This window comes from Marmota monax, unplaced genomic scaffold, assembly GCF_021218885.2.
Source record: "Marmota monax isolate L192 unplaced genomic scaffold, Marmota_monax_Labrador192_F-V1.1 WCK01_AAM20220418_F8-fsc00024, whole genome shotgun sequence".
In the NCBI taxonomy this organism is placed as follows: Eukaryota; Metazoa; Chordata; class Mammalia; order Rodentia; family Sciuridae; genus Marmota; species Marmota monax.
Genome location: NW_026695224.1, coordinates 23,835,450 through 23,859,994, shown reverse-complemented (window position 1 = coordinate 23,859,994; position 24,545 = coordinate 23,835,450). Strand labels below are relative to the sequence as shown.

The 24,545-nt window shown below is 36.5% G+C and overlaps 1 protein-coding gene across 1 annotated transcript in view; it reads right to left on the bottom strand.

Annotated features, from left to right (window-relative positions):
- The window catches only part of Phlpp2 (PH domain and leucine rich repeat protein phosphatase 2), a 76,973-nt gene that overhangs the window by 28,413 nt on the left and 24,015 nt on the right, over positions 1-24,545 (bottom strand). Inside the window, exons 4-9 of the mRNA XM_046434469.1 lie at positions 14,427-14,617; positions 7,017-7,142; positions 5,537-5,691; positions 2,775-2,921; positions 2,136-2,366; positions 617-819 (exon numbers count right to left, since the gene is read on the bottom strand). Coding sequence (XP_046290425.1) covers positions 617-819; positions 2,136-2,366; positions 2,775-2,921; positions 5,537-5,691; positions 7,017-7,142; positions 14,427-14,617 — 1,053 coding nt within the window. The remainder of the gene's footprint in view (positions 1-616; positions 820-2,135; positions 2,367-2,774; positions 2,922-5,536; positions 5,692-7,016; positions 7,143-14,426; positions 14,618-24,545) is intronic.

The window sequence follows — 24,545 nt, the reverse complement described above, 5'->3', positions numbered from 1 at the left end:
ATTTTACACTATTACTAATACGTGGTTTTGAATATATTTGTCCACACTCACTACTTTTAAAAACACCTCTTCTTATTTTCCTGTAGTGAGTCTTGCCATGTCTTTTCGTGAACATCTCAGTCACCAGTGTTGACAACAAAGTTAAAACATAAAGCTTGGGCTGGGAATGTGGCTCAAGCGGTAGCGCGCTCACCTGGGGTGAGCGGGGCACTGGGTTTGATCCTCAGCACCACATAAAATAAAATAAAGATGTTGTGTCCACCGAAAACTAAAAAACAAATAAATATTTAAAAATTCTCTCTCTCTCTCTCTCTCTCTCTCTCTCTATTTAAAAAAAAAAAACAAAAAACATAAAGCTAAAGGCTGGGGTTGTGGCTCAGAGGTGGGAGTGCTTGCCTAGCATGCATGAGGCACTGGATTTGATCCTCAGCACCACATGAAAACACAATATATTGTGTCCACCTGTAACTAAAAAATAAATATTAAGGAAAAAAAACCCATAAAGCTAAGCTTCAACAAGTTCTATTTTGCAGAGACTGAGGACCACAGACACCATTATTCTTAGAAAGTTCACACAAGAAAGAGAAAAAAACAAGAGATTGGAGAGAGAACTCACTGTTTGAACTGGCATACAGAGTTCGAAGGGAGAAGCCACTGAGTGTCAGTTCCCTCAGCTGGTTCCGCTCACAATGCAGCTGTTCCAAGCTACATAAAGAGCTAAGATCCAAGTCAGTCAGTTGATTGTCCCGCAAATCCATGTGCGTGATGTATCTATTTCCCTCCAGATTTTCAATAACCACGGTTTTCAAGTAATTCATCCTTAATATTCAAAAATAAGGAAATAATCAGAAATAAATTCTGTTAAGTGTGTTTACCAAAAGAAATATGACAATCCTGTTTTCCCTCCTAAACCAACTAGGAATTTCACTACTTGACTCATTTTGCAAGGTACAGAAATAACCACAGATGGTTTATAAACAAAGAGTTCAAGGTGCAGCTAAATTAGACAATCCAGACTGGCAAATACGCATACAAATTCAATATAGAGAAGGAAAAAAATGGGCCATATCCATAAACAGGTGAACATTTATATCCAAATACCTACTCAGGTTAGGTGGAAGTAAAAAAAATGAGAAGATGAATATGTTTTTCAATGAATGGTAGCTAAGCAGTCAAAAGGGAACAGCTCTCCTTCCTCCCGCTGCTGTAGGACTAAGACTCACATGACACTAATGAAGAAAATAATCTGTATGTATACTGAAGGATTCAAAGGCAAACTTGAAACCATGCTGACCAAATTATATTATTACATTGTGTATATGTATGAATATGTAACAATAAATCCCACTATTATATATAATTATAATGTACTAATAAAAAATACGGGAAAAAAAGTCCTCCATAATCCAAAAAAAGACAAACTCTAAAAAAGGGCCTCTCAGTTCTTTTCTATACAAGTATATAATTCAAAGCACATGGGTCTGTTCTCATTTTCCTGTATTTCAATAATTCTGTCTTTTGCTACATTTTCACAAGGCATGTTAATAGCTCCCTGTAAATAATAGAACACTCAGGTGTCTTTCGCCACTTTCCTTTAGGAAAAGATTATAACTAGGATATAAAACTTATAAAAATTTCTTAGTAGTGAAGCCTTGAACATTTCATTTATAATACAATGCTATTAAGAAGAAATTCAACAACTCAACAGAAAAATAGTTATTTACAGAAAATTACAAACCACTAATAATATGCACATAAAAAACATACTCAACCTCACCCCAGTAACTAAGTGTTTATTATAACAAAATATTATTTCCCACCTTCTACTGACAATAAGGAAAAAGACTACTAAAAATCCAATGTAGAAAAGGATGAGAAAAAAAGAAAATTCTCATAAAATATTGCTGGAGGGTGAGAACCACCTCTGTCAAAAGCAATTTGATGCTTATCACGTGGTCCACCTATCTGACCCTTTATCTCTCTGCTAGTGGGTGATAAATTAAATTTTACTATAACTTGGAAAATATTTCTACAGTGTTCTAAAATCCCAATATTTTAAAGGAGTGTTTATAAAGAGAAGACATACAGGTTCATTGAAGTCAAGATAAAGAAGCTCTGGTAAAGAATGACCTCACCTTAAATCCACATGCTTGATATGGCTCATCCTGTTCAGCACCCCTAAGTTCAAGACTTCTAGGCAATTTCCTGCCATAACCACTTTATCTACCATTATGAGTTTCTCATAAACTTCAGGAATTTGACTAAAGTTGTTGAAGGAAATTCCAAGGGAGGAAAGCTGTTGCAGATTTCCCAATTCTTCAGGTAAAGTAGTCAGAAAGTTGCCATCAAGACAGAGGGTTTGAAGACTGCGGAGGGGGAAATAACAATCTACTTTAGGAAAGATCTTGTTCAATTGCACAGAATTAGAGTTATGAATTCTGACTTAAGCCCTTCATTCATTATCAATCCCAAAATGATAAAACCTCCTAACGCTCAACATACAGAAACTTAATAGATGACTTAGATACTACTTCCAAGGATGGGCCTTTGACATTGGAGTCAGGATCTCTGCTGGTCAAGTACAGGGACTGGTCATTACTGCAATCATGGAGATCAGAGATCTCCAGCATTAAAAACTGCTGCTAACTAGAGTTCTAATAACTTCATGACTTATTTCAATGCCAGCACTCAAGGTTCTACCTTTACTCAAAAATACCAGACAGATTCCTTATTCTAAAGGAAAAAGAGCAATGTAGCAAAAGTTAGACACTTACTTTAGCAGACTGCCAATCTCACTTGGCAGGTCGTGAAACCCATTACAGGAAAGGTTGAGCTCAGTCAGGGTGGAAATCTCACACAGCAATACAGGAAACAACCCAAGTTTATTATGGGACAAGTTCAGGCCCTTCAGTTGAGAAAATCTAAAGGGCAAAGGCAAAAATCCATACTGTATTTCAAAAAATCTGTCATATATCTTTAGAAGAGACATCAGTGGTCTTTCATGATCTATTTTAAATGATCTGTTTTAAATGTCCATCCCAGAATTTGTTCCAAAAATATTTAATGAGCACTTACTACATGCCAAGCGTGTGGGCAGAGGATACTAAAAGGACTAATGTGCAGTCCATGCTATCAAGGAAACCAGGTCTAGTGTGACAGGAATCTCTTTTCCATAAAAGGCAGAAAATCTAGGGCTGGGGATGTAGCTCAGTGATAGAGCACTTGCCTGGCATGTGCAGGGCCCTGTGTTCGATCCCCAGCCCTGCAAAACAAACAAACAAACAAAAGGCAGAAAACTTGAAGAACAACTCATGCTGGACAATTCTATTGTATAAAGTCATACTTGGAATATTTTGTTATTAAATTTCTAACATATAATCTAAAGTGGTTAAAAATTAATCAACTCACAGATAACAAGAATAATTAACAAATATATAGATCAATTCTAAAAAACTTATTTTTGGTCTGGGGTTGTGGTTCAGTGGTAGAGTGCTTGCCTCACATGCGTGAACCACAGTACCACATAAAAAAGTTATTTTGTTCATCTCTAACTTAAAAAAAAAATAAAAAAAAAAACAATTTCTGGGCTGGGGTTGTGCTCAGTGGCAGAGCACTTGCCTCGTGCAGGTGAAGCACTGGGTTCAATTCTCAGCACCACATAATAAAAGTAAACAAATAAAAGAAACGTATTGTGTCATCTATAACCAAAAATTTACAAATTAAAAAAAAAAACAAACTTCTTTTTTAATACCGAAATTATGTTGGTTCAAATGTCACTTGAAATGTATGGACCAGTTGAGCTTGAACACACGTATACAACAAGTGTTCTACTGTAATGTGGTATGATATGCAACATGAATTTTTAGTGCTTCTATTTTTGACTGTGGGAGTAAAAGTATCGAGACTGTCTTACCCAGAGATAGCATAATCATGAAGTGAACCCAAAGGAGTCACATGGAAGTGTCACTTTGTTGTTATAGAGTACAAGAGACAAGGCTGAGGTGTTCTCTATGACAAAATCCTATCACCTGTTCCTTGATCTGAATCCTTGGGACCTCATTCCAATGCTCTTCATCCATATTCCCAACTTGATTTCCAGATGACATGACCCTGATTACTGATTATTCCTTTGATTTGGTACCTTGACTCCAGAATTAATTAATCCATATCTATCTAGCAATTGCAGTACTGGAGATTGAACCCAGCACGGTACATGCTAGGCAAGGGCTCTACTACTAAGCCAGTCTTTAGAATTTCTGATCAGAATTTCTCCCTTCCCCACCAAACCCCATATAATCACTTCTACTGCATATTTACTCACAGTTATACATTTTTTGCTTGTTTTGGTTTAGGTTTTGTTTTGTTTCTCTTCAGATGGGGTCTCACTATATCCCCCAGGCTGGTCTCAAACTCATAAGCTGAAGTGATCCTTCTGCCTCAGACTTTCAGGTAGCTGGGATTACATATAGGCATGAACCACCATACCCAGCTTTCAGCCCTCCAATTTTCAGTGGAGGAATGAAGCTGGATGAGTAAAATGTAGGAATGAGGGGACATACTCTAATAAAAGAGATGGAAAAATATATAGGTAATAGATCTGTAGAGTTGAAATGGCTCCTTTGTTAGAATTCTAAGAGAGGTTACATCACTGAGCAGAGTTGGCAGGAGCAGGTACAAAGGAAAGATAAAGTCCTGCTTCTGCAATTCCTGAAATTAGGCCTGTCTGCTTGAAATCAATTAAATTTGATATTTTTTATTCAAAAGTTTTCATATACTGAATCTCTCAACTTAACATGGTTGCAGCTCATGTATCATTGTTAATAACTTATATAAAAAGATTATCCAAATCAATGAAAATTCACTGTTGCCTCTATAACAGAACATTTGCATCTACCATCTGTTTTATGGGGAGGAATACAGAGGTGGGAAAATTATGTGAAAAATATTGCTTCCTCTTCAAAAATGAGCAGAAATTTCAGGGAAAAAATATGTATGCACATATATATATATGTACAAACACATAATGAAATATGCTATGGCTTGGGCATGGTTTGTCCCCCAAAGTTTCATATGCTAGAAGCTTGGCCCCAGTGTGATAGAACTAAGAAGTGGTAGACTTTAAGAAGTGAGACCTAGTGGGAATAATGTCACTAGGGGTGCTACCCTTGGAAGGGACTAATGTTATTCTCATGAAGTAAATTATCTTCTAAACGGAATGAATTATCATAAAAGAGCTAGCCTGACCCCCTGAACTCTTCTGGCCTCCTGTCTGGCCCTCTCACATGGGCTCCCACCATGATGGCATCTGCCATAATGTGATGCAGCCAAAGAGGCCCCCATCAGATGATGAACTGACAGAGCTGCCTGATCTTGGATTTAAGCCTCTTTTCTTTATATATGACCCAACTTTAGGTATTTTGTTATGAGAAACGAGAAATGGACTAACACAAGCATGCTCACTTAGAGGTCTGGACCACTAAGATACTGATTACAATATAGTTCCAACATATTGACCTGAAACCTATTCTCCACATACTTGTAGAGTGTGTCGAGGCCCCCTGGTCTTTCTAATTGCATGAAGTTGTGTCGCAAATTGAGGTAGGTGATATCTTGACTGTAGAAAAGATGCTCAGGAACTTCCTCAAGGCTGTAACACGAAAGATCCACAGTACTGATTCGTTGGGACACCACCTGAAGAAGGTTCAAGAGAAGAGCCTTCTGAGCTAGTACTGGATGTCTATCATCTAACACAGGACAGAATGGCATTTATACAAACAGCACTGACTAAAGACCAGGAAAGAAAAAAAGGTAAAGAAATCCAATTATTCACTTATAAAACGTTTCAGTTTTTACTTTTCTCTAAAACCATAAGGTGCTTGAAAAACAAAGGAATAAACTGAAAAGTCTCTACAAGTAAAGGGTTTAAAAAATACAATATCATAAAGAGAGAAGGTTGACATTTCACACAAGAAGTAACATTAAAATGATTCAAAATAACTGTACAAAACTTTGAGAGACAGCATGAAAAGACAAGGCCTTTTGGAGCCACACAGATTCTGCTGCTCACTAGCAGTTTCATCATCTGTTGTGAGGGTAAGTAGTTAAATAACCAAGCACATAGCACACTGCCAAACATGCCAAAGATGCTCAAAATCATTCATTAACTTCTCTTTAAAAAGGCAGAAGAACAAAATAACTACTTTAAATGAAAACTACTTCTATTCAGAGCATATTTTATAATCAATACATTAACAAAAAACTTCAATGAAACCAAAACAAGGTTTTTATTTCTATAATAGTATGGTACTAAAAATATGCATTGTGAAAATGTATCTGAACAAACAATATATCACTGGAAAAGTCACTCATGTTTTGATGGCAATTCACTTTATAATAACAATACTATGAAAATTTCTGCAAATTCTCAAACAAGAGAGTTTGGAAATCACAGTACACTTTTACAGTAGTTCATCTTTAATCTTTAAAAAGCAGAAATAATGCTCAAAGGCTATCCTCAGCATATAACAATAATAATTTACAGGTCATTGTACTATCAGTAAGTTCTAATTTGAAGTGGCTCATCAAGCCTGTTCTTAATATGTTGAGACCAAAAAGCACTGGGCTACAAGTTAATTGATTTCAAGCAGACAGGCCTAATTTCAGGAATTGCAGAAGCAGGACTTTATCTTTTACAGAATGAAAGCCATGTAAATCTCATCATTTCTCAATTCCTTCTTGGGTCAAATCCCGTTATGTCATAATTTCTTCCAAGGCCTGCCTTGCAGACATGGTACAGAGGTAAATGCACCTGAAAAAACTTTTGATAGCATTTTTATACTGGGCATAAATAATAAGTTAAGGATCTAGTGTGATTCCATTATTTTATTCAATATATATTAAGAAATAAAATTAAGAGTTATAATTTGCTGTCTTAGAACTAAAATAAGTTTCAAAATACACTTCTAAGGGGCTTCTACATTCTTATCTTCATATCAGGATGTTTGAGAGCTTATCACCTTAGATGCTTGCCGTTGCCATCTCTGGTACTCAGCCAAAGACTCAAAGCTGACATGATAGGTCTGAGCTTGGGCTCCAGCTGAGCTGAATGCAAGGGAATGCTGCCGGCGTTTCACTTCTTCTATCTGAAGAAGAGGAGGAGAGAAAACCAGAACCACTAAAAAGAAATCCTGGTCAAAAAGCAAAAGGTAATAACAAGCCCAATTTTTAAAAAAAAGGCAAAAAATGTCTGAATAGACATTTCTCCAAAGATCTATAAAATCACCAATAAGTACATGAAACGATAATCAACATCATTAGCTGCCAGGGAAATATAAAATGAGATACCAATTCATATCCACTAGGATAGTTAAAATTAAAAACATAGATTAAAAACACATGTTGTGTAAATATTGGTAAGGATGTGGAAAAACTGGAATCCTCCTATACTGCTAATGGGAATGTAAAATGGTGAAGCTGCTTTGGAAAACCTTCTGGCAGTTCCTCTAAAGATTAAACACAAGGTCATTATAAAACCAAGTAATTCCATTTTTACATTGATGTCCAAGAGAACAACTTGTTTATGAATGTTCATGTCAGCATTATTCATAATAGCCAAAAAGTAGAAACAATCCAAATGTCCATCAATGGGTGAATATATAAACACAAGTGGCATTATCCATAAAATAGAATATCATTTGGCCATAAACAGGACAAATATTGATACATGTACTGTACCAATGAACTTTAAAAACAACATCTTAAGTGAACAATGCCAATCACAAAGAGCCACAATTTTTTTATTCCATTCATATGCAATGTCCAGAATTGGCAAATCTATAAAGACAGGAAGTAGATTCATATTTGCATAGGGCTAGGGAAGGAATTAAGGGGTAATGGCTAAGGAATGAAGGGTTTCTTGGTTATAAAAATGATTGGGGTGATAAAATTCTAAGCATCTATGAGAAAGCCTGTGTGCCCTGTGCTACTGCTCGCTCTCTCATGCACTCTCTTTATCTCCCTCACCTCCTCTTTGGTTCTCTCCTTCTCCCTCTCCTCTTCCCAGCTTCCCTGCTTCTTTAACTCAAGAAATACACAATGATCACAACACATTAGCTGTGTTTTTGCTCTGTCAGTAGCTATGCAGCATAACTCTTGTTCTCAACACTTCAAAGTCAAGAGGCAGGACACCAGTAAACTATGTCCTCTTACTGCAGAAGACCTTTATCAAGCTCTCTTGAGTCCCCAGCTTGAGAAAAGGCAAGAACCTCTCCTCATTCCTATTTGGGATAGTGATAAGAATTCAAGGCACAGAAGCAGCTATGTAAAAAACTCCCTCCCAATCTCCAAAAACCCAACCTATACAATTTTGATGAGACTATAGGTTTTGGTTTTTTTTTAATAGTTACAGAACCATTTATGTCTTGTCTGGCATCTTACTTTAATATGCCATAGCTACTGAATTTTGACAAATGAGCTGGGAATTTACAAGTTATACTTGTAAACCATTAGGGTTCTGGTGCCAACTAAAGACTGAACCAAATGGCAGAAACATAAAACACTCTGAACAAAAAAAGAATCATATTAAAAAGGCTCACTGAAATTAAACAATTTTCCTAATGTTCAATTGTGATAATCACAACATAACCATTTTTCATTACTAATAAATCACTGCCATTGAGTAAGTCTGTGTCAAAACAAAGGATCCTTACTGAAATGAAGAATAGATCATTTTCTAGAATAATCAAATGCTTTATTACGGGATGTTTCATATAGTAAAGTACATAGAACCAATTAATGTCAAATAGTGGGAAAGGTTGGTAAATCTCCCACTACAAATTAATTTGTCAATATCTCTGTATAATCATATTCTGTGTTATATTAGACCATATTGTTATATATGTACAACCTTGGAATTAGTAAATACAGTAAAATGTTCCTTTCGTCCTTTTTTGGTTAGTCTCTTTATCCCTACAAACGTTTTATTTAATCAAATCTTTTGGGGGATTTTATTTTACTAAAATGTAATTTACCTAAAATAAAATCCACTGATTTATTTTTTAATTCACCGATTCTAAGTGAACTGTCAGAGGAGTTTTTATAATAGCATATAACCCCATGACCCCCCAAATTTCCCTTGTGCCCTTTGCCAATCCTTTCCCTATAATCACTGGTCTATTTTCATTCACTATAGTTTTGTACCTTTTTCAGAATGTCATATAAATGGAGTCATATGAAAAATGGACTTTTGTGTCTGGCTTTTTCCACTTAGAATAATGCTTTCCAGATTCATCTCTGTCCGTGAGTGTCAGTAGCTCACTCCTTTTTACTGCTGAGTAGAATTCCATTGTATGGATATACCACATTTATCTATCAATTCACCAGCTAAAAACAACTTGGGTTGTTTCTGTTTTTGGCTATTTTAAGTAAAGCTGCTATGAACTTCACTTACAAGTCTTTATAAGGACACACATTCATTTCTCTTGGGCAAATAACAGGAGTAGAATGTTGGGTCATCTGAAAAGTTTATGTTTAATTTTACAAGGAAGGAACAAGCTCTTTCCCAAGTAATTTTATTTCCACCAGTGATGTATAAATGTCCCAGATGCTCCATGTCTTTGCCAAACTTGGTGTTCATCAGTCTTTTAAGTTTGGCCATTTTAGAGGTATATAGCATCTCACTGTGGTTTTCATTTTCATTTCTCTAATGACTAATATGTTGAGGAACTTTTTTTCAGGTGTTAATTATCAATACATCTTCTTTGGTAAAGGATATGTTCAAATCATCTTTGCCCATTCATTAGTGGGTTATTATTCTTTTTACTACTTAATTGCATAAGATTTTTATATATTCTGGATAAAAGTCCCTTTGTTGCATACTCATAAATAAGTTTCATATGACATTAATATAACATATAACCACACTAATTTTCTTTTTTTTTTTTAATTTACTTTTTAGTTATAGGTGGACACAATATCTTTTATTTCATTTGTATGTGGTGCTGGGGGTGGAACCCAGTGCTTCATGCATGGTAGGCGAGCACTCAACCCCCCACACTAATTTTCTTTTGCTTGCTATTTGACCAGTAAATATTTTCCCATCACTTCACTTTCAACCTCTTAAGAGTAAGCATTAAGTTTATCTCTCTTTTTTTTTTTAATTGTTTAGTTGCAGTTGGACATAATATCTTTATTTTTATTTATTTGTTTTATGTGGGGCTGAGGATTGAACCCAGTGGACCATGAGTGGGTGGTAAGCACTCTAGCCACAATCCAGCCCACGTATGTATCTTACAAACAGCAAACTGTAGTATTTTAAATAACATAATCTTACAATCACAATTAACCTGACTACTGACATGTTTGGATTTATTTCTACCATTAGTTGTGTGACAATTTACCACATTATTTTGCTCCTTTTTCCTAATTCTTTCTTCCTTGTTTTACAGTTAGTTTTCTATATTCTCTTTTCTCCTTTTGTGACTACTCTTTTAAGATTTTTAAATTCATATTTGACAATTTTTCTAATAAAGTTTAAATTATTTAGTGTCTCTATTCTTTTATCCCAAGGAAGTATCATTTTATTTATTGAGCACATTGCCACATCTTATTATCTTGTTCAGGTAATTTGACTTACATATTAAATATAATCTTTTAAACTTTTTATAATCAATATCCAACTAAATTTGCCACCATATTTTATCAATGTCTACACTCATCGTTTCTTTTAACTTATAACCTCCCCTTTGAACTTACTTTCGACTATTGTTTTACTTTTTTTCTTTTTATTGGGGAATGAGGTTCGGAAGTATATCTTTTAGTAATTCTTTCAGTCTCCATATGTCAGCTTAATTGTATATCTGAAAACGTGTTATACAGCCTTGACTCTTGTAAGATAATATGAGTATAAGATATAGGTCAAGAGGCTAGGGACATTGCTCAGTGATAGAGCACTCACCCAGCATGCAAAAGGTTCAATCCCAGCACCAACACAAAAAAAGAAAGACAGGCAGACAGAAAAAAGACAGAAACTGAGAAAGAAAAGACTAAAATATAGATTCACATTTATTTTCTTGCAGAAATTTTGCAAATAATCTTCCAGTATCTACTTTTGATAAGACAGCTTTTGTCAGTCTGTCATTTCCTTGCAAGTAACCCTTTTCTTAGCAAAAGCTTTTTGAATTTGCTTGTTTTAAGATAGGGTCTTGCTCTGTTGTCCAGGATGGCCTCAAATTCCTGGGTTCAAATGATCCTTCCACCTCAGTCTCCTCAGTAACTGAGACTATAGGTGAGTAATGAGCCCAGCTTTTTCTGGAAGATTTTGACTTGCTCCTATCCATTATGTTGTGCAATGTATCTAAGTGAAGATTTATTTTTATGTATCCTACTTATATTCAGTATACTTTTAATCTGAATACTCATGTTTGTTTTTGTTTCAAGAAAATTTGCAACCACATTGGGCACAGTGGCATACACCTCTGATCCCAGTGACTAGAGAGCTGAGACAAGAGGATTACAAGTTTGAGGCCAGCCTGGGCAACTCAACAAGACGCTGTCTCAAAATAAAAAATAAAGAAAGCAGAGAATGTAGCTCAGTGGTGGAGCACTTGCCTAGCATTCATAAGGCCCTGGGTTCAATAACAAGTACTACAAAAATGAAAATTTTAAAAAATTTTTGCAGGGACTGGGGATGTAGCTCAAGCGATAGCATGCTCACCTGGAATGCACAGGGCGCTGGGTTCGATCCTCAGCACCACATAAAAATAAAATAAAGATGTTGTATCCACAGAAAACTAAAAAATAAATATTAAAAAATTCTCTCTCTCTCTCTCTCTCTCTCTCTCTCTCTTTAAAAAAAATAAAGATAAAAAATTTGCAACCATTATTTTCTCAGCTCTCACTTCTCCCTTCTTTCTGCTCTCTTCTCTGGAACTCCTATTAGATGTATACCAGAGCCTCTCTTAAGGTCTTTGTTGTTGTTGTTGTTTTTGTTTGTGAAATTCCTTAGTATATCAGTTAATTACATCCAGCAATAAAACAGAGGCTTTAAAAAAAAATGGGGGGAGTCAGTCAGGGATTGGTGCAGTAGCTCTATAATGCTATCGAGGACTCAGCTGCCTTCTACTTTCTATATAGTCACACACAGCATCCGCTTGCCAACTAATGGTCACCACAACCACCACACCTCCAACCCCGAGAGAATATGTGCCACAAAGGAAGGCAGGATAGGGCAAAGAGTCACAGCATCCGCGTCAGTCCCATCTTAAAGGGCTTTCCCAATAGTCCCACCTAGAAACTTTTGTTTATATCTCATTAGCCATCCCTAACTACAAAAGAGATTGGGAGATACTGGTTTTGATCCTGGGCATACTGCCAACCTGAATAAAATTCTGTTCTACTGGTAAATAAAAAAGAGAATGAAGACAGCAGGGCATGATGGTGCACGCCTATAATCTTGGGAGGCCGGGGAAGGAGGATTGGGAGTTCAAAGCCAGCCTCAGCAACTGCCAGGTGCTGCTAAGCAACTCAGTGGAACCCTGTCTCTAAATAAAATACAAAACAGGGTTGGGGATGTGGCTCAGTGGTCAATACCCCTGAGTTCAATCCCTGGTACCAAAAAGAGAGAGAATGAAGACAAATTATGTTACTATTAATCAAATCTCTCTGTGAATTTCTTATCTGGGTTTATCCTATTAAGTTTTAAATTTCAATAACTGTCTTTTCATTTCCATTATTTTTACTGACTCCTTCATAGCTGCATATTCTTACTTCAGAAATTTTTGTTTTCCTATTCTGTCCCAGAAAATTCTATACATTTATTTTCCAGTCTTTTCAGGATGTTCCTTTATTTCCATTTTGATCTTAAGTATCTTCTGATTACTACATTTGTGGATATCTTCCCTAATATAAAACTTGTAGGTGTTTTTTTGGACTTTGGAGTGTAGGTGCTTTAAATGAGAGGTTAGCGTTTTATCTTCCTCTGTCTCACTCTCTCCCCGGCTTTTTATAAATTCCTGACCTGTTCTTACTTGCCTCTTTCCTGTCAAGAAATTTTACTTACTTTCTTCACTGTCCTTCAGCCTCCAAGATCAGAACAAGGTCTCAAATTGGCGTGGTGGGTTACTGCTTTCTGGTCAATTTCTTCATTGAGTCAGTAGGGACCTGGTTCACTTCCTAGTCACAGGCCATATAACTGGGTCCTCCTATCTTTTTAGGACAACAACTAGAAGTAAGCCTTAGTCTAGTCGATAGTTAACAGCACATTTCATTTTTAGCTTTCTTTCATAAACAAAGAAAACAAACTCAGCCCCTAGTTTTAAGCTATAAACTTGGCACAGATCTCCCAGCATGAGCAGGGAACTTTTAGACCTAGGTACTTTCTAGGCTACCCCAACCTTTCAGACCCAGAGCCCAGCAGGCCCACAGATTCACACCAACTGACCACTTTATATTTCTACACTACATTTTTAAGCCCAGCTATGTCTTTTCACATATTTAGCTTTCTAATACATGTTTTGATATCTATATTGCCATGTATTTAGATCAGAATGAATGTTTCAAAGTATGACTTTACAAGATGATTTTGTCCTCTTAAACTCACATTGGTTACGACACTCAAATTTCAAAACAAAAAAAATAAAATTAAATGTAACTATTAACATACATGTTTATAGTCATCTGTTACTAGCTAGCAAGTGAACTCCTCTCCTCGGAGGGGGATTCCTCTGGGACAGATGCAAGAAAGAACATGCCTCTCTGGCTACTGGATTGAGGGTCATAACTACTCCAGACTCTGAATTTTAATCTAATGGGAAAAAATAAAAAACTAGAAAGGACCTCTTTTATTGGTGGATATTGGCAGGTACTTCTAGTTTCCAAGAGCAGCTTCTGATGGTAGCATTCCCTGTCTACTCTTGGTGTTGCCAGCAACAGCATCTAGTACACAGCTTTGGAGGCAGGGCTTCTCCGACAGATGATTCTACAGGAGCATTTGGGGAATGGATAGCCTCTGAACTTCCCAGACAGGCCCTGATAAAATCTTTAACAATGCTCATATTTACTTTTTTTTTTAAATATATGAAAAAAATCAATGAAAAGCATATGTGACATTTTCTCAATTTATTCTTTCCTTTCTCTCTCTCCCTTTCTCTTTCACACTGCTGAGAACTGAATCTAGGGCTTTACCCATGGTAGGCAAGCTCTCTACCACAGACTACCTCCTCAGTCCTTAATTTTCTTAATGATGAAATGAACAGTAACAATATTTCTTTGTGGGTTGGTATTGTGGCTCAGCGGTAGAGCGCTCACCTAGCGCGTGCTAACACGTGGGTTCGATCCTCAGCACCACATAAAAATAAATAAACAAAATAAAGGTATTGTGTACAACTAAAAAATAAATATTTAAAAAAATACATATTTGTGATTCTTACCTTCCCCCCAACTAGAGGCAAAATGTGCATCTTTCCAGTTTGACAATCCTTCACTGAGGAAACAATAAGGCAGGTTCCACAGAGAACAACTAGGCGTTCAGCCCACTTATGCAGCTGGGTCTTTCCCTTGCGTACATTATAGATGCCAGACAGCAGGATTCGATCCAGATGATCCATCTGGCATGGTTTCTCTATAAAGAAAACAATAGTTCAGTATCCACCACTGAAGCAGTATACTGATGAAAAGGAAAAAGAAATTGTGTGCCAATATTCAACAACCATATTTTTAGATACAAGTAACCAAGCAATATAGGTATTACAAAATAAGATCTCAGTCCTAAATAATACCCATCTTGGACCTTACCCAGTGGAAATACAGTAAATTTTAGACTACAGAACAAGTCAGATGTCATTGTTACCTCCTATTTAAATAGCCATCTCTCAAATGTACAGAGAATGGTAGCAAGATGAGACATACTTGAGTTTAAATCCTGGTTCTGTACACAACTTTGTTTCTTTGAACTATCACTGAGCCTTACTTTATTCATTTATATTGTTTAGATTTTATCATGTAAGTTTGGATTTTATTAATCCCATACCTTCAAAAGATTCTTGTAAAAAAGATCATGTAAGGTAACAATAATTTTAGGCACAAAAGAAGTATGGACTAAATGATAGCCACTACTGATATCATTCTATCCTAGAAGGAAGAAAGTAAGAAATGGGGGTTCTCTAGTTCTGTACACAATCTTCCATCTTTGTCCCTCATGAGGAAAAGCTTATGGTTGATATTTTGATCAAATGTTCCAATCACAGTGGCAGAAGGCGACATAAGTATGCATGAGTTTCTCTTTCTGTAAGCACCCTTTCCCATCAGAAGTCTTTATAGGACTGATATACAGTAACCAAAACAGCACACAGGGACAGAAGAGATATGAAGTTCTTGGTACACGTATGTACCAGAAACAGACAAATACCATACACAGAAATAGGGGGAGAAGCAGGATACCAGCTGGTACAAACTGTAAGCCTGGAGTAGGGACAACCAAGTTGTACTCCAGATAGCTCCACACAACTTATTATGTAAGTCTGGGCATCACTTTGCCCACTTAACCATGTGTTTCCTCATGTGTAATATGAGGAAATTACTTCAAAGACTCAAAATTATATTACTCTTAATAAAACTTTATATGTCAACACTGGATTCATCAAACAGCCATTTCTCCTATTCTAAGCCAGCCCTCTCACCTAGTGTAAATTTCACCTTCCTCTGGGAGTTTGGTTCTTCCAGATCTGTAATTCCTACTAGTTCCACATTTCCAACTCTCTGCCAGACATTTCCAACTGGGTGTTTACCACCACTTAAATTAAATATCCCTAAATCTGGGGTGGGATTGTGGATTAGTGGTGGAGTGCTCACCTGCATGTGTGAGGAACTGGATTCTAACCTCAGCACCACATAAAAAAATAAAGTATACAACAGTCACTAATATGCCATTATGTAAAAATGTAAGTGTGTAACCGATGTGATTCTGCAATTTGTATTTGGGGTAAAAATGGGAGTTCATAACCCAATTGAGTCAAATGTATGAAAGATGATTTATCATGAGCTTTGTAATGTTTTGAACAACCAATAAAAATAATTAATTAATTAATTAATTAATTAAATAAAGTATTGTGTCCATCTACAACTAAAAAAAAAAAAAAAAAATCCCTAAATCAAGTCATGACCATCCCTGCAAACCAAATGCTTCTTAAAATTCAAGTTCTATTCTCTCCTGAAGCCATCCAGACTTAAAATCAGAGTCAGCTTCAACTTTTGGGTTCTCTTCCTAAACTCCCTTTTTCACATAACCAACACTCTTGCTGATCATTCCACCTAAATCTCTTGTTCTACAAATCTATTGACGCAACTGGCTATCCATAGAGAAAAAAGTAGTTATATCCCTACCTCAATATTTTAATAATATAAAAGTACTTAATAAAACATAGAATATGTTTATGACCTAGGACAGTGATGGAATGTAAATGCACAAGAAAAAAAGTATGACTAAATAAAAATTTTAAATGTCTACATAATAAAAACTAGTAAGCCAAACTAAGAATTACAGACTGGAGAAAATTCAGTCCCAAATACAGAATCCAAAAGATGTATATTCAGAAGATATACAGAAGTCCTTTAATTCAACTTGATAAAAAGAAATATGCATAGAATTCAAACAAAAATAAAGACTCAATGAAAATATAAATTAATTCTCAATCACACTAAGTAATCATGGAAACAAAAATGAAAACAATGAGATCATTTCCTCCATCAGATTAATAAAAACTTAATAGTGTAATAATACTGAAAGGTTATACTGTAAACAAAGGGCACTCTGATACACTAATGAGATTAAAAAAATGTTCTGCAGGAATAACTACTAAGATTTTTAAGTGTGAACATTCTATGACCCAACAATTTCATGTATAGAGATCCGCTCTGTTAGGTACACAAAGAGACATTTTACTATAATGCTGTTTTTAGCAGCCAAACACCTAGAAACAATGTAAATTTCTATGGTTAAGAAAATGGTTACATAGGCCATTTACATACATTGACTATATTCAATACAATGTAACTTAAAGAAATACCCGAAGAAACCTAAATGCTGATAAGATTTCTAACCTAGGTAGTAGGGTCAAAAAAGCACAAAGAACCAAACCCAACTGATAACATCTATTTAAATAAGATTCATGCATTTCTATAAATGTATATTATATAGGAAAAAGAGTTAGAAAATCCTGAAGTGATACATGCCAAATCGATAGTAGTAGTTACCTACAAAGCAGTTAGTGGGTTTGGAAGGTGATTATAAGAAAATAAAATGCTACAGATAGCAATATTATATTTATATTTTACTTGAATAATTGTTTTTAGTTTGTTTTGGGGTGCTGGGGATTGAACTTCAGGGCCTTATGCATGCTAAGCAAGTGCTCTACCACTAAGCTACATCCCCAGCCCTTTTTCTTTATTTTACTTTGAAACAGATCACCCTGGAACTTGGAATCCTCCTACCTCAACCTCCCAAGTAGCTAGGATTATAAATGTGTGACACTACACTCAGCAAACACAATGTATTAAAAGGGGGAAAAATGTATGGACACAATAATTCTAAATGTGAAAATATGCACATAAAATAAGACTAAGACTAAGAAATATATAATAAAAAAAGTAATTGCATTCAGGTGGTAGGGCATTTTCTATATTACCCCTACATTTTAACAAAGAAGTTTAAAATATACAAATCAACATAAGAGAGTATATTTTGCAATTTGGGGCAAAGACTAATTTTAACAATGATACCTGATATTGGCAAAGGGAAATGAGTACTCTCAAATGAATGCCAAAAAGTACATACTGGCATTGCCTAGCTGTATAATTTGGAATATTTAGTAGAAATTTAAAATTTCGACTAAATTTGGGTATGTAATGACTCAAAAATTCTACTTGTAAGAATAATGTCTTCCCCCTGAACCCTAGAAACTAGCTAATCCCCTGACTTTTATAATAATCCTTTCTTTGCTCTCTTTATGTTTTTTGTCACTTGTGTATACAACCTATATTATGACATTATATTAAATTGCTATGGCAAATAATATGTGATGGCTCGCTCAAACACAACAGGCAGTTATTTCTGTCCAGTTGGGAATTCTGAATAACCAGAAGTCAATATTGTCATTTAGAAACTCAGGTTGATGGTGGCTCTGCCAGTTTCAACACTGTATTTCAAATACTACTTGAATCACTGCCATCCTAGCCCCCAGAAAAGAACACTGAGAAGCACTCATTGGAAGTTTTAGAGATCAGGTACAGAAGTGGCACTCATCAATTCCACTCCATGCCATGAAGAAAATGTTGTCACAGGTGCACAACTAATTGGAGACAGGCTGGGAGATGAGGTGGAGCTAGGCAATAATATGCCAACTACAATTCTGTTACCAAGGAAGAAAGAGAGAACAGATTTGGACAGAAAGACAGTAGTACTGCCACACATCTCTCAACAAAAAGGCTGAGATTTACCTGGTTTTGAACTTTAAACATATGGAAAGATACTATGTGATTCTTCTGTGTCTGCCTTCTCTTCTTTGTATTTATACTCTTTGAACAAAACTGTTTAAACAATGTGTGCAGAGAACATGGTAAAGAAACATTCAGGCAGGGCCAGGCACTGTGGCTCACTCCTGTAATCACAGCAGCTCAGGAGGCTGAGACAGGAGGATCACAAGTTCAAAGCCAGCCTCAGCAAAAAGCGAGGAGCTAAGCAACTCAGTGAGACCCTGTCTCTAAGTGACTTTCTGTTATGAATTTCACGGAGTACCACTCTATGCCCTTCTGCCCCAGAACTCCCTCTTCAGTCCAACTGATAACTGGCATTTGCCTAAAGGCTGCCTGGGATACTGAGTACTTTTTATTACCAGAGAACACAATATAAATGAGTTTGAACTTAGGCCCTCACGACCTTAGCCTCATTAACACTGTATTCTAACTAAGCTGACTCATCAAGAGTCTCCACACAAAATATTTAAAGCTGATTACTAAGCTATTTGCTTCAAAAAGAATATTTCAAAAACATTTTTCCTTTTGTTAACTGCGGTTTTCTCTGGGTTCAGGAACTGAAAAACATGAGGAGAAAGGTGAAAGGGAAGGAGTACTTTTTGCAATGATTTTAAGCTTTGATCACACACATTCTTTGATATTTTCACTCAAAAGTTAGAGTATAGCCAGACATAGTGGTTCAGGAAGCCGAGGCAGGAGATTCCAAATTCAAAGGCAGCCTCATAAGCTTAGCAAGGCTCTAAGAAATTCAGTGAGACCCTGCTTCTAAATCAGATACAAAAAGGGACTGGGGATGTTGCTCAGTAGTTAAGTGCCCCTGGGTTCAATCCCTGGTACCAAAAAAAAAAAAAAAATGTCTAATTCCCCTTTCCCTCTATATAGGGGGGCTGTATTTAGTGACTCACTTCTTAATAAACAAAGTAGTCCACATCTTGGTGACTTTTCAAAAAGACAGAGTCCTCCATGTGTACACATGCATGCATAGGTATATGTATATGTCTCATCACTGGAGGCTGTGAAAACAGACAGCCCTATGAAGAAGTCTACATAAGAAGAAACTGGCAAGGACTGAGATCTGTAACAGCCCTGAGTGAGTCATATTGAAATTCATGAATCTTCTAGTCCCACTAAAACGTTCAGATGAGTATAATCTCATCAGACCCAAGAACCAGCTAAGCCGCTCCTAGATTTCCAGTCCACAGGCACTAGAAAACAAATATTCATTATTATTTCAAATCACTAAGCTTTGAGGCAATTTGTTACAGGCCTACAGATATCCTATAGACTCACCTGTCTACCCACCTACCTATCTTTTGGTTTCAGTACCAGATGCATATATTGCCAATTTTTAAGAATAATTAACTTTACAAACCACTTTCCTTTCTTTCTTTTTGCCTCAATACTGGCAATTGAGCCCAGTAGTGCTCTACCACTGAGCTACAATCCCAGCCCTGTTTATATGTTTACTTATTTTTTGAGACAGGGTCTCACTAAGTTGGCCTGAAACTTGCAATTCTTCTGCCTTAGCCTCCCAAGTTGTTGAGATTACAGGCATTAGCCACCAATTATACCTGGCTAAAAAACTCTTTTCTGAAATTTTCTCATTAAAATTATACTAACTTCTCTAAGTTAATAGGAAGTTCCCTAACACCCCCTATCTATACCACTAACAAATATAAGTACTATAAACTGGTATTCTCATAGACTCCACTAGGATATCCTCTTAAGGGTATATTAAAATTCGGTCATCCTTTAATTTATCTAGGGATGGCAGAAAACTAGTGGCACCAAAGTCAATTGTTGACCACTACACCTGAATGCAAAATAACTCTCAATGAGTAAAAAGCAGTCCACTGGTTAAGGCCTAACTTCCATTCTAGAATAAAAATGTATAATGAAGAGAGCAACATGGCGGTGGGTGCAGAGAGATCAAGTCTCTGAACTCTTCAGCTGCGTGGGCATAGGGAGTCTTAAACCGTCTAAACGCTGTTTGCTCAGGATCACTAGGCAATGCTGAGCTGACATGGATCTGGGGCAAACAGTCTGTGCCTCTCAGAACACACACCGAGCCCGGCTGAATTCAAGCTCCCATTCGCCTGCGTCTCGCAGACAAACCGCTGTGACTCAGCACTAAACGATCCTGCGGAAACAACTGGTCGGCCCTTCTGAACCTGTGGAGGTTAATACCAACCGAGCCTTCATAGGCAGTGGCCACAGGATTGAGACGGGGCTTGCGAGAGCCAGTCAGGACCCACCCGTTGCATTGGTCACCCGACAAAGGGAATGAACCGTCGCTATTTGCATGGGATACCACCATGGCAGAGAACTGATGTCACCAGAATGCAGCGGAGGAGACAACTTCATTGAAACCAGTGGCGACAGGTGTGTAACCCCTAGCCTTCCCTCTCCACACAGCGGGGAAACCTCAAGGACCCCTCCCAGCTCTCCCATGAGTGCGATAGTCAGACCAAGGGAATCAGGAGTGGCGCAGGACCACCGGCTACCGCTCCCACCAGTGCTGACAACTGAGGTCTCTTGCACCAGCTACAGGGGGCATGGCTACTGGAGGGCAAGCAAAATACGCTGAGGGTTCTCAGCCCCAAGCTCCACAAACTTAGGGTCTGAAGGAATGGCAAACAGGGAGTGTGCGCCCAGTCGTTCAAGAAAATAGTGCTCCAGGGAGCAGCAGACCTGGCGTGTAGCCAGTATTGTGGTGAGCGTCACCCGTGAGCAGGGCCTAGCTTGAGGAAAAGTGGGGAAGTAACTAGACACAAGAAAAGGCCCTAGGCACTCAGGATTGGAGACCCTCCCAGTCTGGGAGGAGGAGCTGCTGCACAGTGATTGGTTCCCGCGTATTGAGAGGAGAAGCTTGGCCCGGTGGGCACAGCTCCACCTACTGGAAGAGAAGTTAATCAAACTCTAAGACTGCATTTATTAAAATTTTTTTATTTGGGTTTTTTTTTTTAATTTTCATTTTGTTTATTTTTTAAAAATTTTTTAAATTTTTTTAATTCTTTTTTCTTTTTTGTTTTTTTTTATTATTTTTTTTCTTTTTTTATTTTCTATTTTTTTTCTTTTGTCTTTTCATTTCTTTTCAATTTCCTTATTCCCCCTTCCTTGAATTCTACCTGTTTACTCTCATTCGCTTTAGTGACTTCTTCCCTTCCCTTCTAATACCTTTCCTCCCAAGCATCAAATAAATTTATAGGAGTAAACAGTAACTCAGCAGTCAAACACAACAAGAAGTAACATGAGCAGCATGAAAAAGCAAGGAAGAAAAGAAGTACAAACAATGCAGGACAGCCTAAATATTCAGGAGGAACTAGAGGCATCAGAAAAATGGTCAAATAAAGAACTCAAGGAATACCTTAGACAGATGGAATGGAATCTTAAAGAGGATATGAGACAGCAAATTCAAACAATGAAAGAAAACATTGAAAATGAATTACATAAACAGATAAAAGAAGCAAATAACCATCTTTATCAGGAGATAGAGATTATAAAAAATATCAAAAATAATCCTAGAAATGAAGGAAACTATAAACCAAATTAAAAACTCAAATGAGAGTATCACTAACAGAGTAGAGCAAGTAGAAGCCAGAACGTCAGATAATGAAGACAAAATATATCATCTTGAAAAGAGTCTAGCCAACTCAGAAAGGCTGGTAAAAAAATCACGAGAAAAACATCCAAGAGATATGGGATAACATTAAAAAACCATACTTAAGAGTCATCGGGATAGAGGAAGGTATAGAGGTTCAAACCAAGGGAATGAGCAACCTGCTGAATGAAATAACTATAAAAAACCTTCCAGAAATAAAAAAGGAAACAGATGTACAAATTGTAGATGCATACAGGACACCAAGCATACAAAATCACAGTAGACCAACGCCAAGACACATTGTTATGAAGATATCCAATATACAGAACAAAGAGAAAATATTAAAAGCTACAAGATAAAGGAGGCAGATTACATTCTGGGGTAAACCAATAAGGTTAACAACGGATTTTTCATCACAGACGCTGAAAGCAAGAAGATCCTGGAACAACATATTTCAAACACTGAAAGACAATGAATGCCAACCAAGAATTTTGTATCCAGCGAAATTAAGCTTCAGGTACGACAACGAAATAAAAATCTTTCATGATAAACAAAAGTTAAAAGAATTTGCAGCCAGAAAACCAGCATTGCAAAGCATCTTGAGCAAAACACTACATGAGGAAGAAATGAAAAACAATAACCAAAACCAACAGTGGGAAGTACCTCAGTAAAGCCCGAGGGCGGAGGGAAAGCTAATCATGGAGAAACAAACCAAATTAAAAAAAAAAAAAAGATAAATAATCAAACATGGCTGGAGTACAAACCATATATCAATAGTAACTCTAAACGTTAATGTCTTAAACTCTCCAATAAAGCAACATAGGCTGGTAACATGGACTAAAAAAACAAATCCAACAATATGATGCCTCCAGGAGATACATCTGATTGGAAAAGACATACACAGGATGAAGGTGAAAGGTTGGGAAAAAATATACCACGCACACAGTCCTCGTAAGCAAGCAGGGGTGGCCATCCTCAAATCGAATAAAATCAACTTCAAGACTAAGTTAATCAAAAGGGATAAGGAAGGACATTATATACTGTTAAAAGGAACGATTCACCAACAAGACATAACAATTATCAATATTTATGCACCAAATAAGGGTGCTGCGACGTTCATAAAACAAACTCTCCTCAAGTTCAAGAATCAAATAGACCACAACACAATAATTATGGGTGACTTCAACACACCTCTCTCACCATTGGACAGATCCTCCAAACAAAAGTTGAATAAAGAAACTATAGAACTCAATATCACAATCAATAACCTAGACTTAACTGACATATATAGAATATATTAACCATCATCAAGTGGATATACTTTTTTCTCAGTAGCACATGGATCCTTCTCAAAAATAGACCATATATTATGCCATAGGGCAACCCTCAGTAAATATAAAGGGGTGGAGATAATACCATGCATTTTATCTGATCATAATGGAATGAAACTGGAAATCAATGATAAAAGAAGGAAGGAAAAATCCTACATCACATGGAAAATGAACAATATGTTACTGAATGATCAATGGGTTACAGAAGACATAAAGGAGGAAATCAAAAAATTCTTAGAGATAAATGAAAATACAGACACAACACATCGGAATCTATGGGACACAATGAAAGCAGTTTTAAGAGGGAAATTCATCGCCTGGAGGTCATTCCTCAAAAAAAGAAAAAACCAACAAATAAATGAGCTCACACTTCATCTCAAAGCCCTAGAAAAGGAAGAGCAAAACAACAGCAAAACAGAAGTCAAGAAATAATTAAAATCAGAGCGGAAATCAACGAAATTCAAACAAAAGAAAATATTGAAAAAATTGACAAAACGAAAAGTTGGTTCTTCGAAAAAATAAATAAGTAAGATTGACAGACCCTTAGCCATGCTAACAAAGAGAAGAAGAGAGAGAACTCAAATTACTAACATAAGGGATGAAAAAGGCAATATCACAACAGATGCTACAGAAATACAGAAGACAATTAGAAATTATTTTGAAACCCTATATTCCAATAAAATAGAAGATAGTGAAGACATCGATAAATTTCTTAAGTCATACAATTTGTCCAGACTGAGTCAGTCAGGAGGATACACACAACTTGAACAGACCAATATCAATGGATGAAATAGAAGAAGCAATCAAAAGACTACCAACCAAGAAAAGCCCAGGACCGGATGGGTATACAGTGGAGTTTTACAAAACCTTTAAAGAAGAATTAATACCAATACTTTTCAAATTATTTCAGGAAACAGAAAAAGAGGGAGCTCTTCCAAATTCATTCTATGAGGCCAACATCACCCTGATTCCGAAACCAGACAAAGACACCTCAAAGAAAGAAAACTACAGACCAATATCTCTAATGAACCTAGATGCAAAAATCCTCAATAAAATTCTGGCGAATTGGATACAAAAACACATCAAAA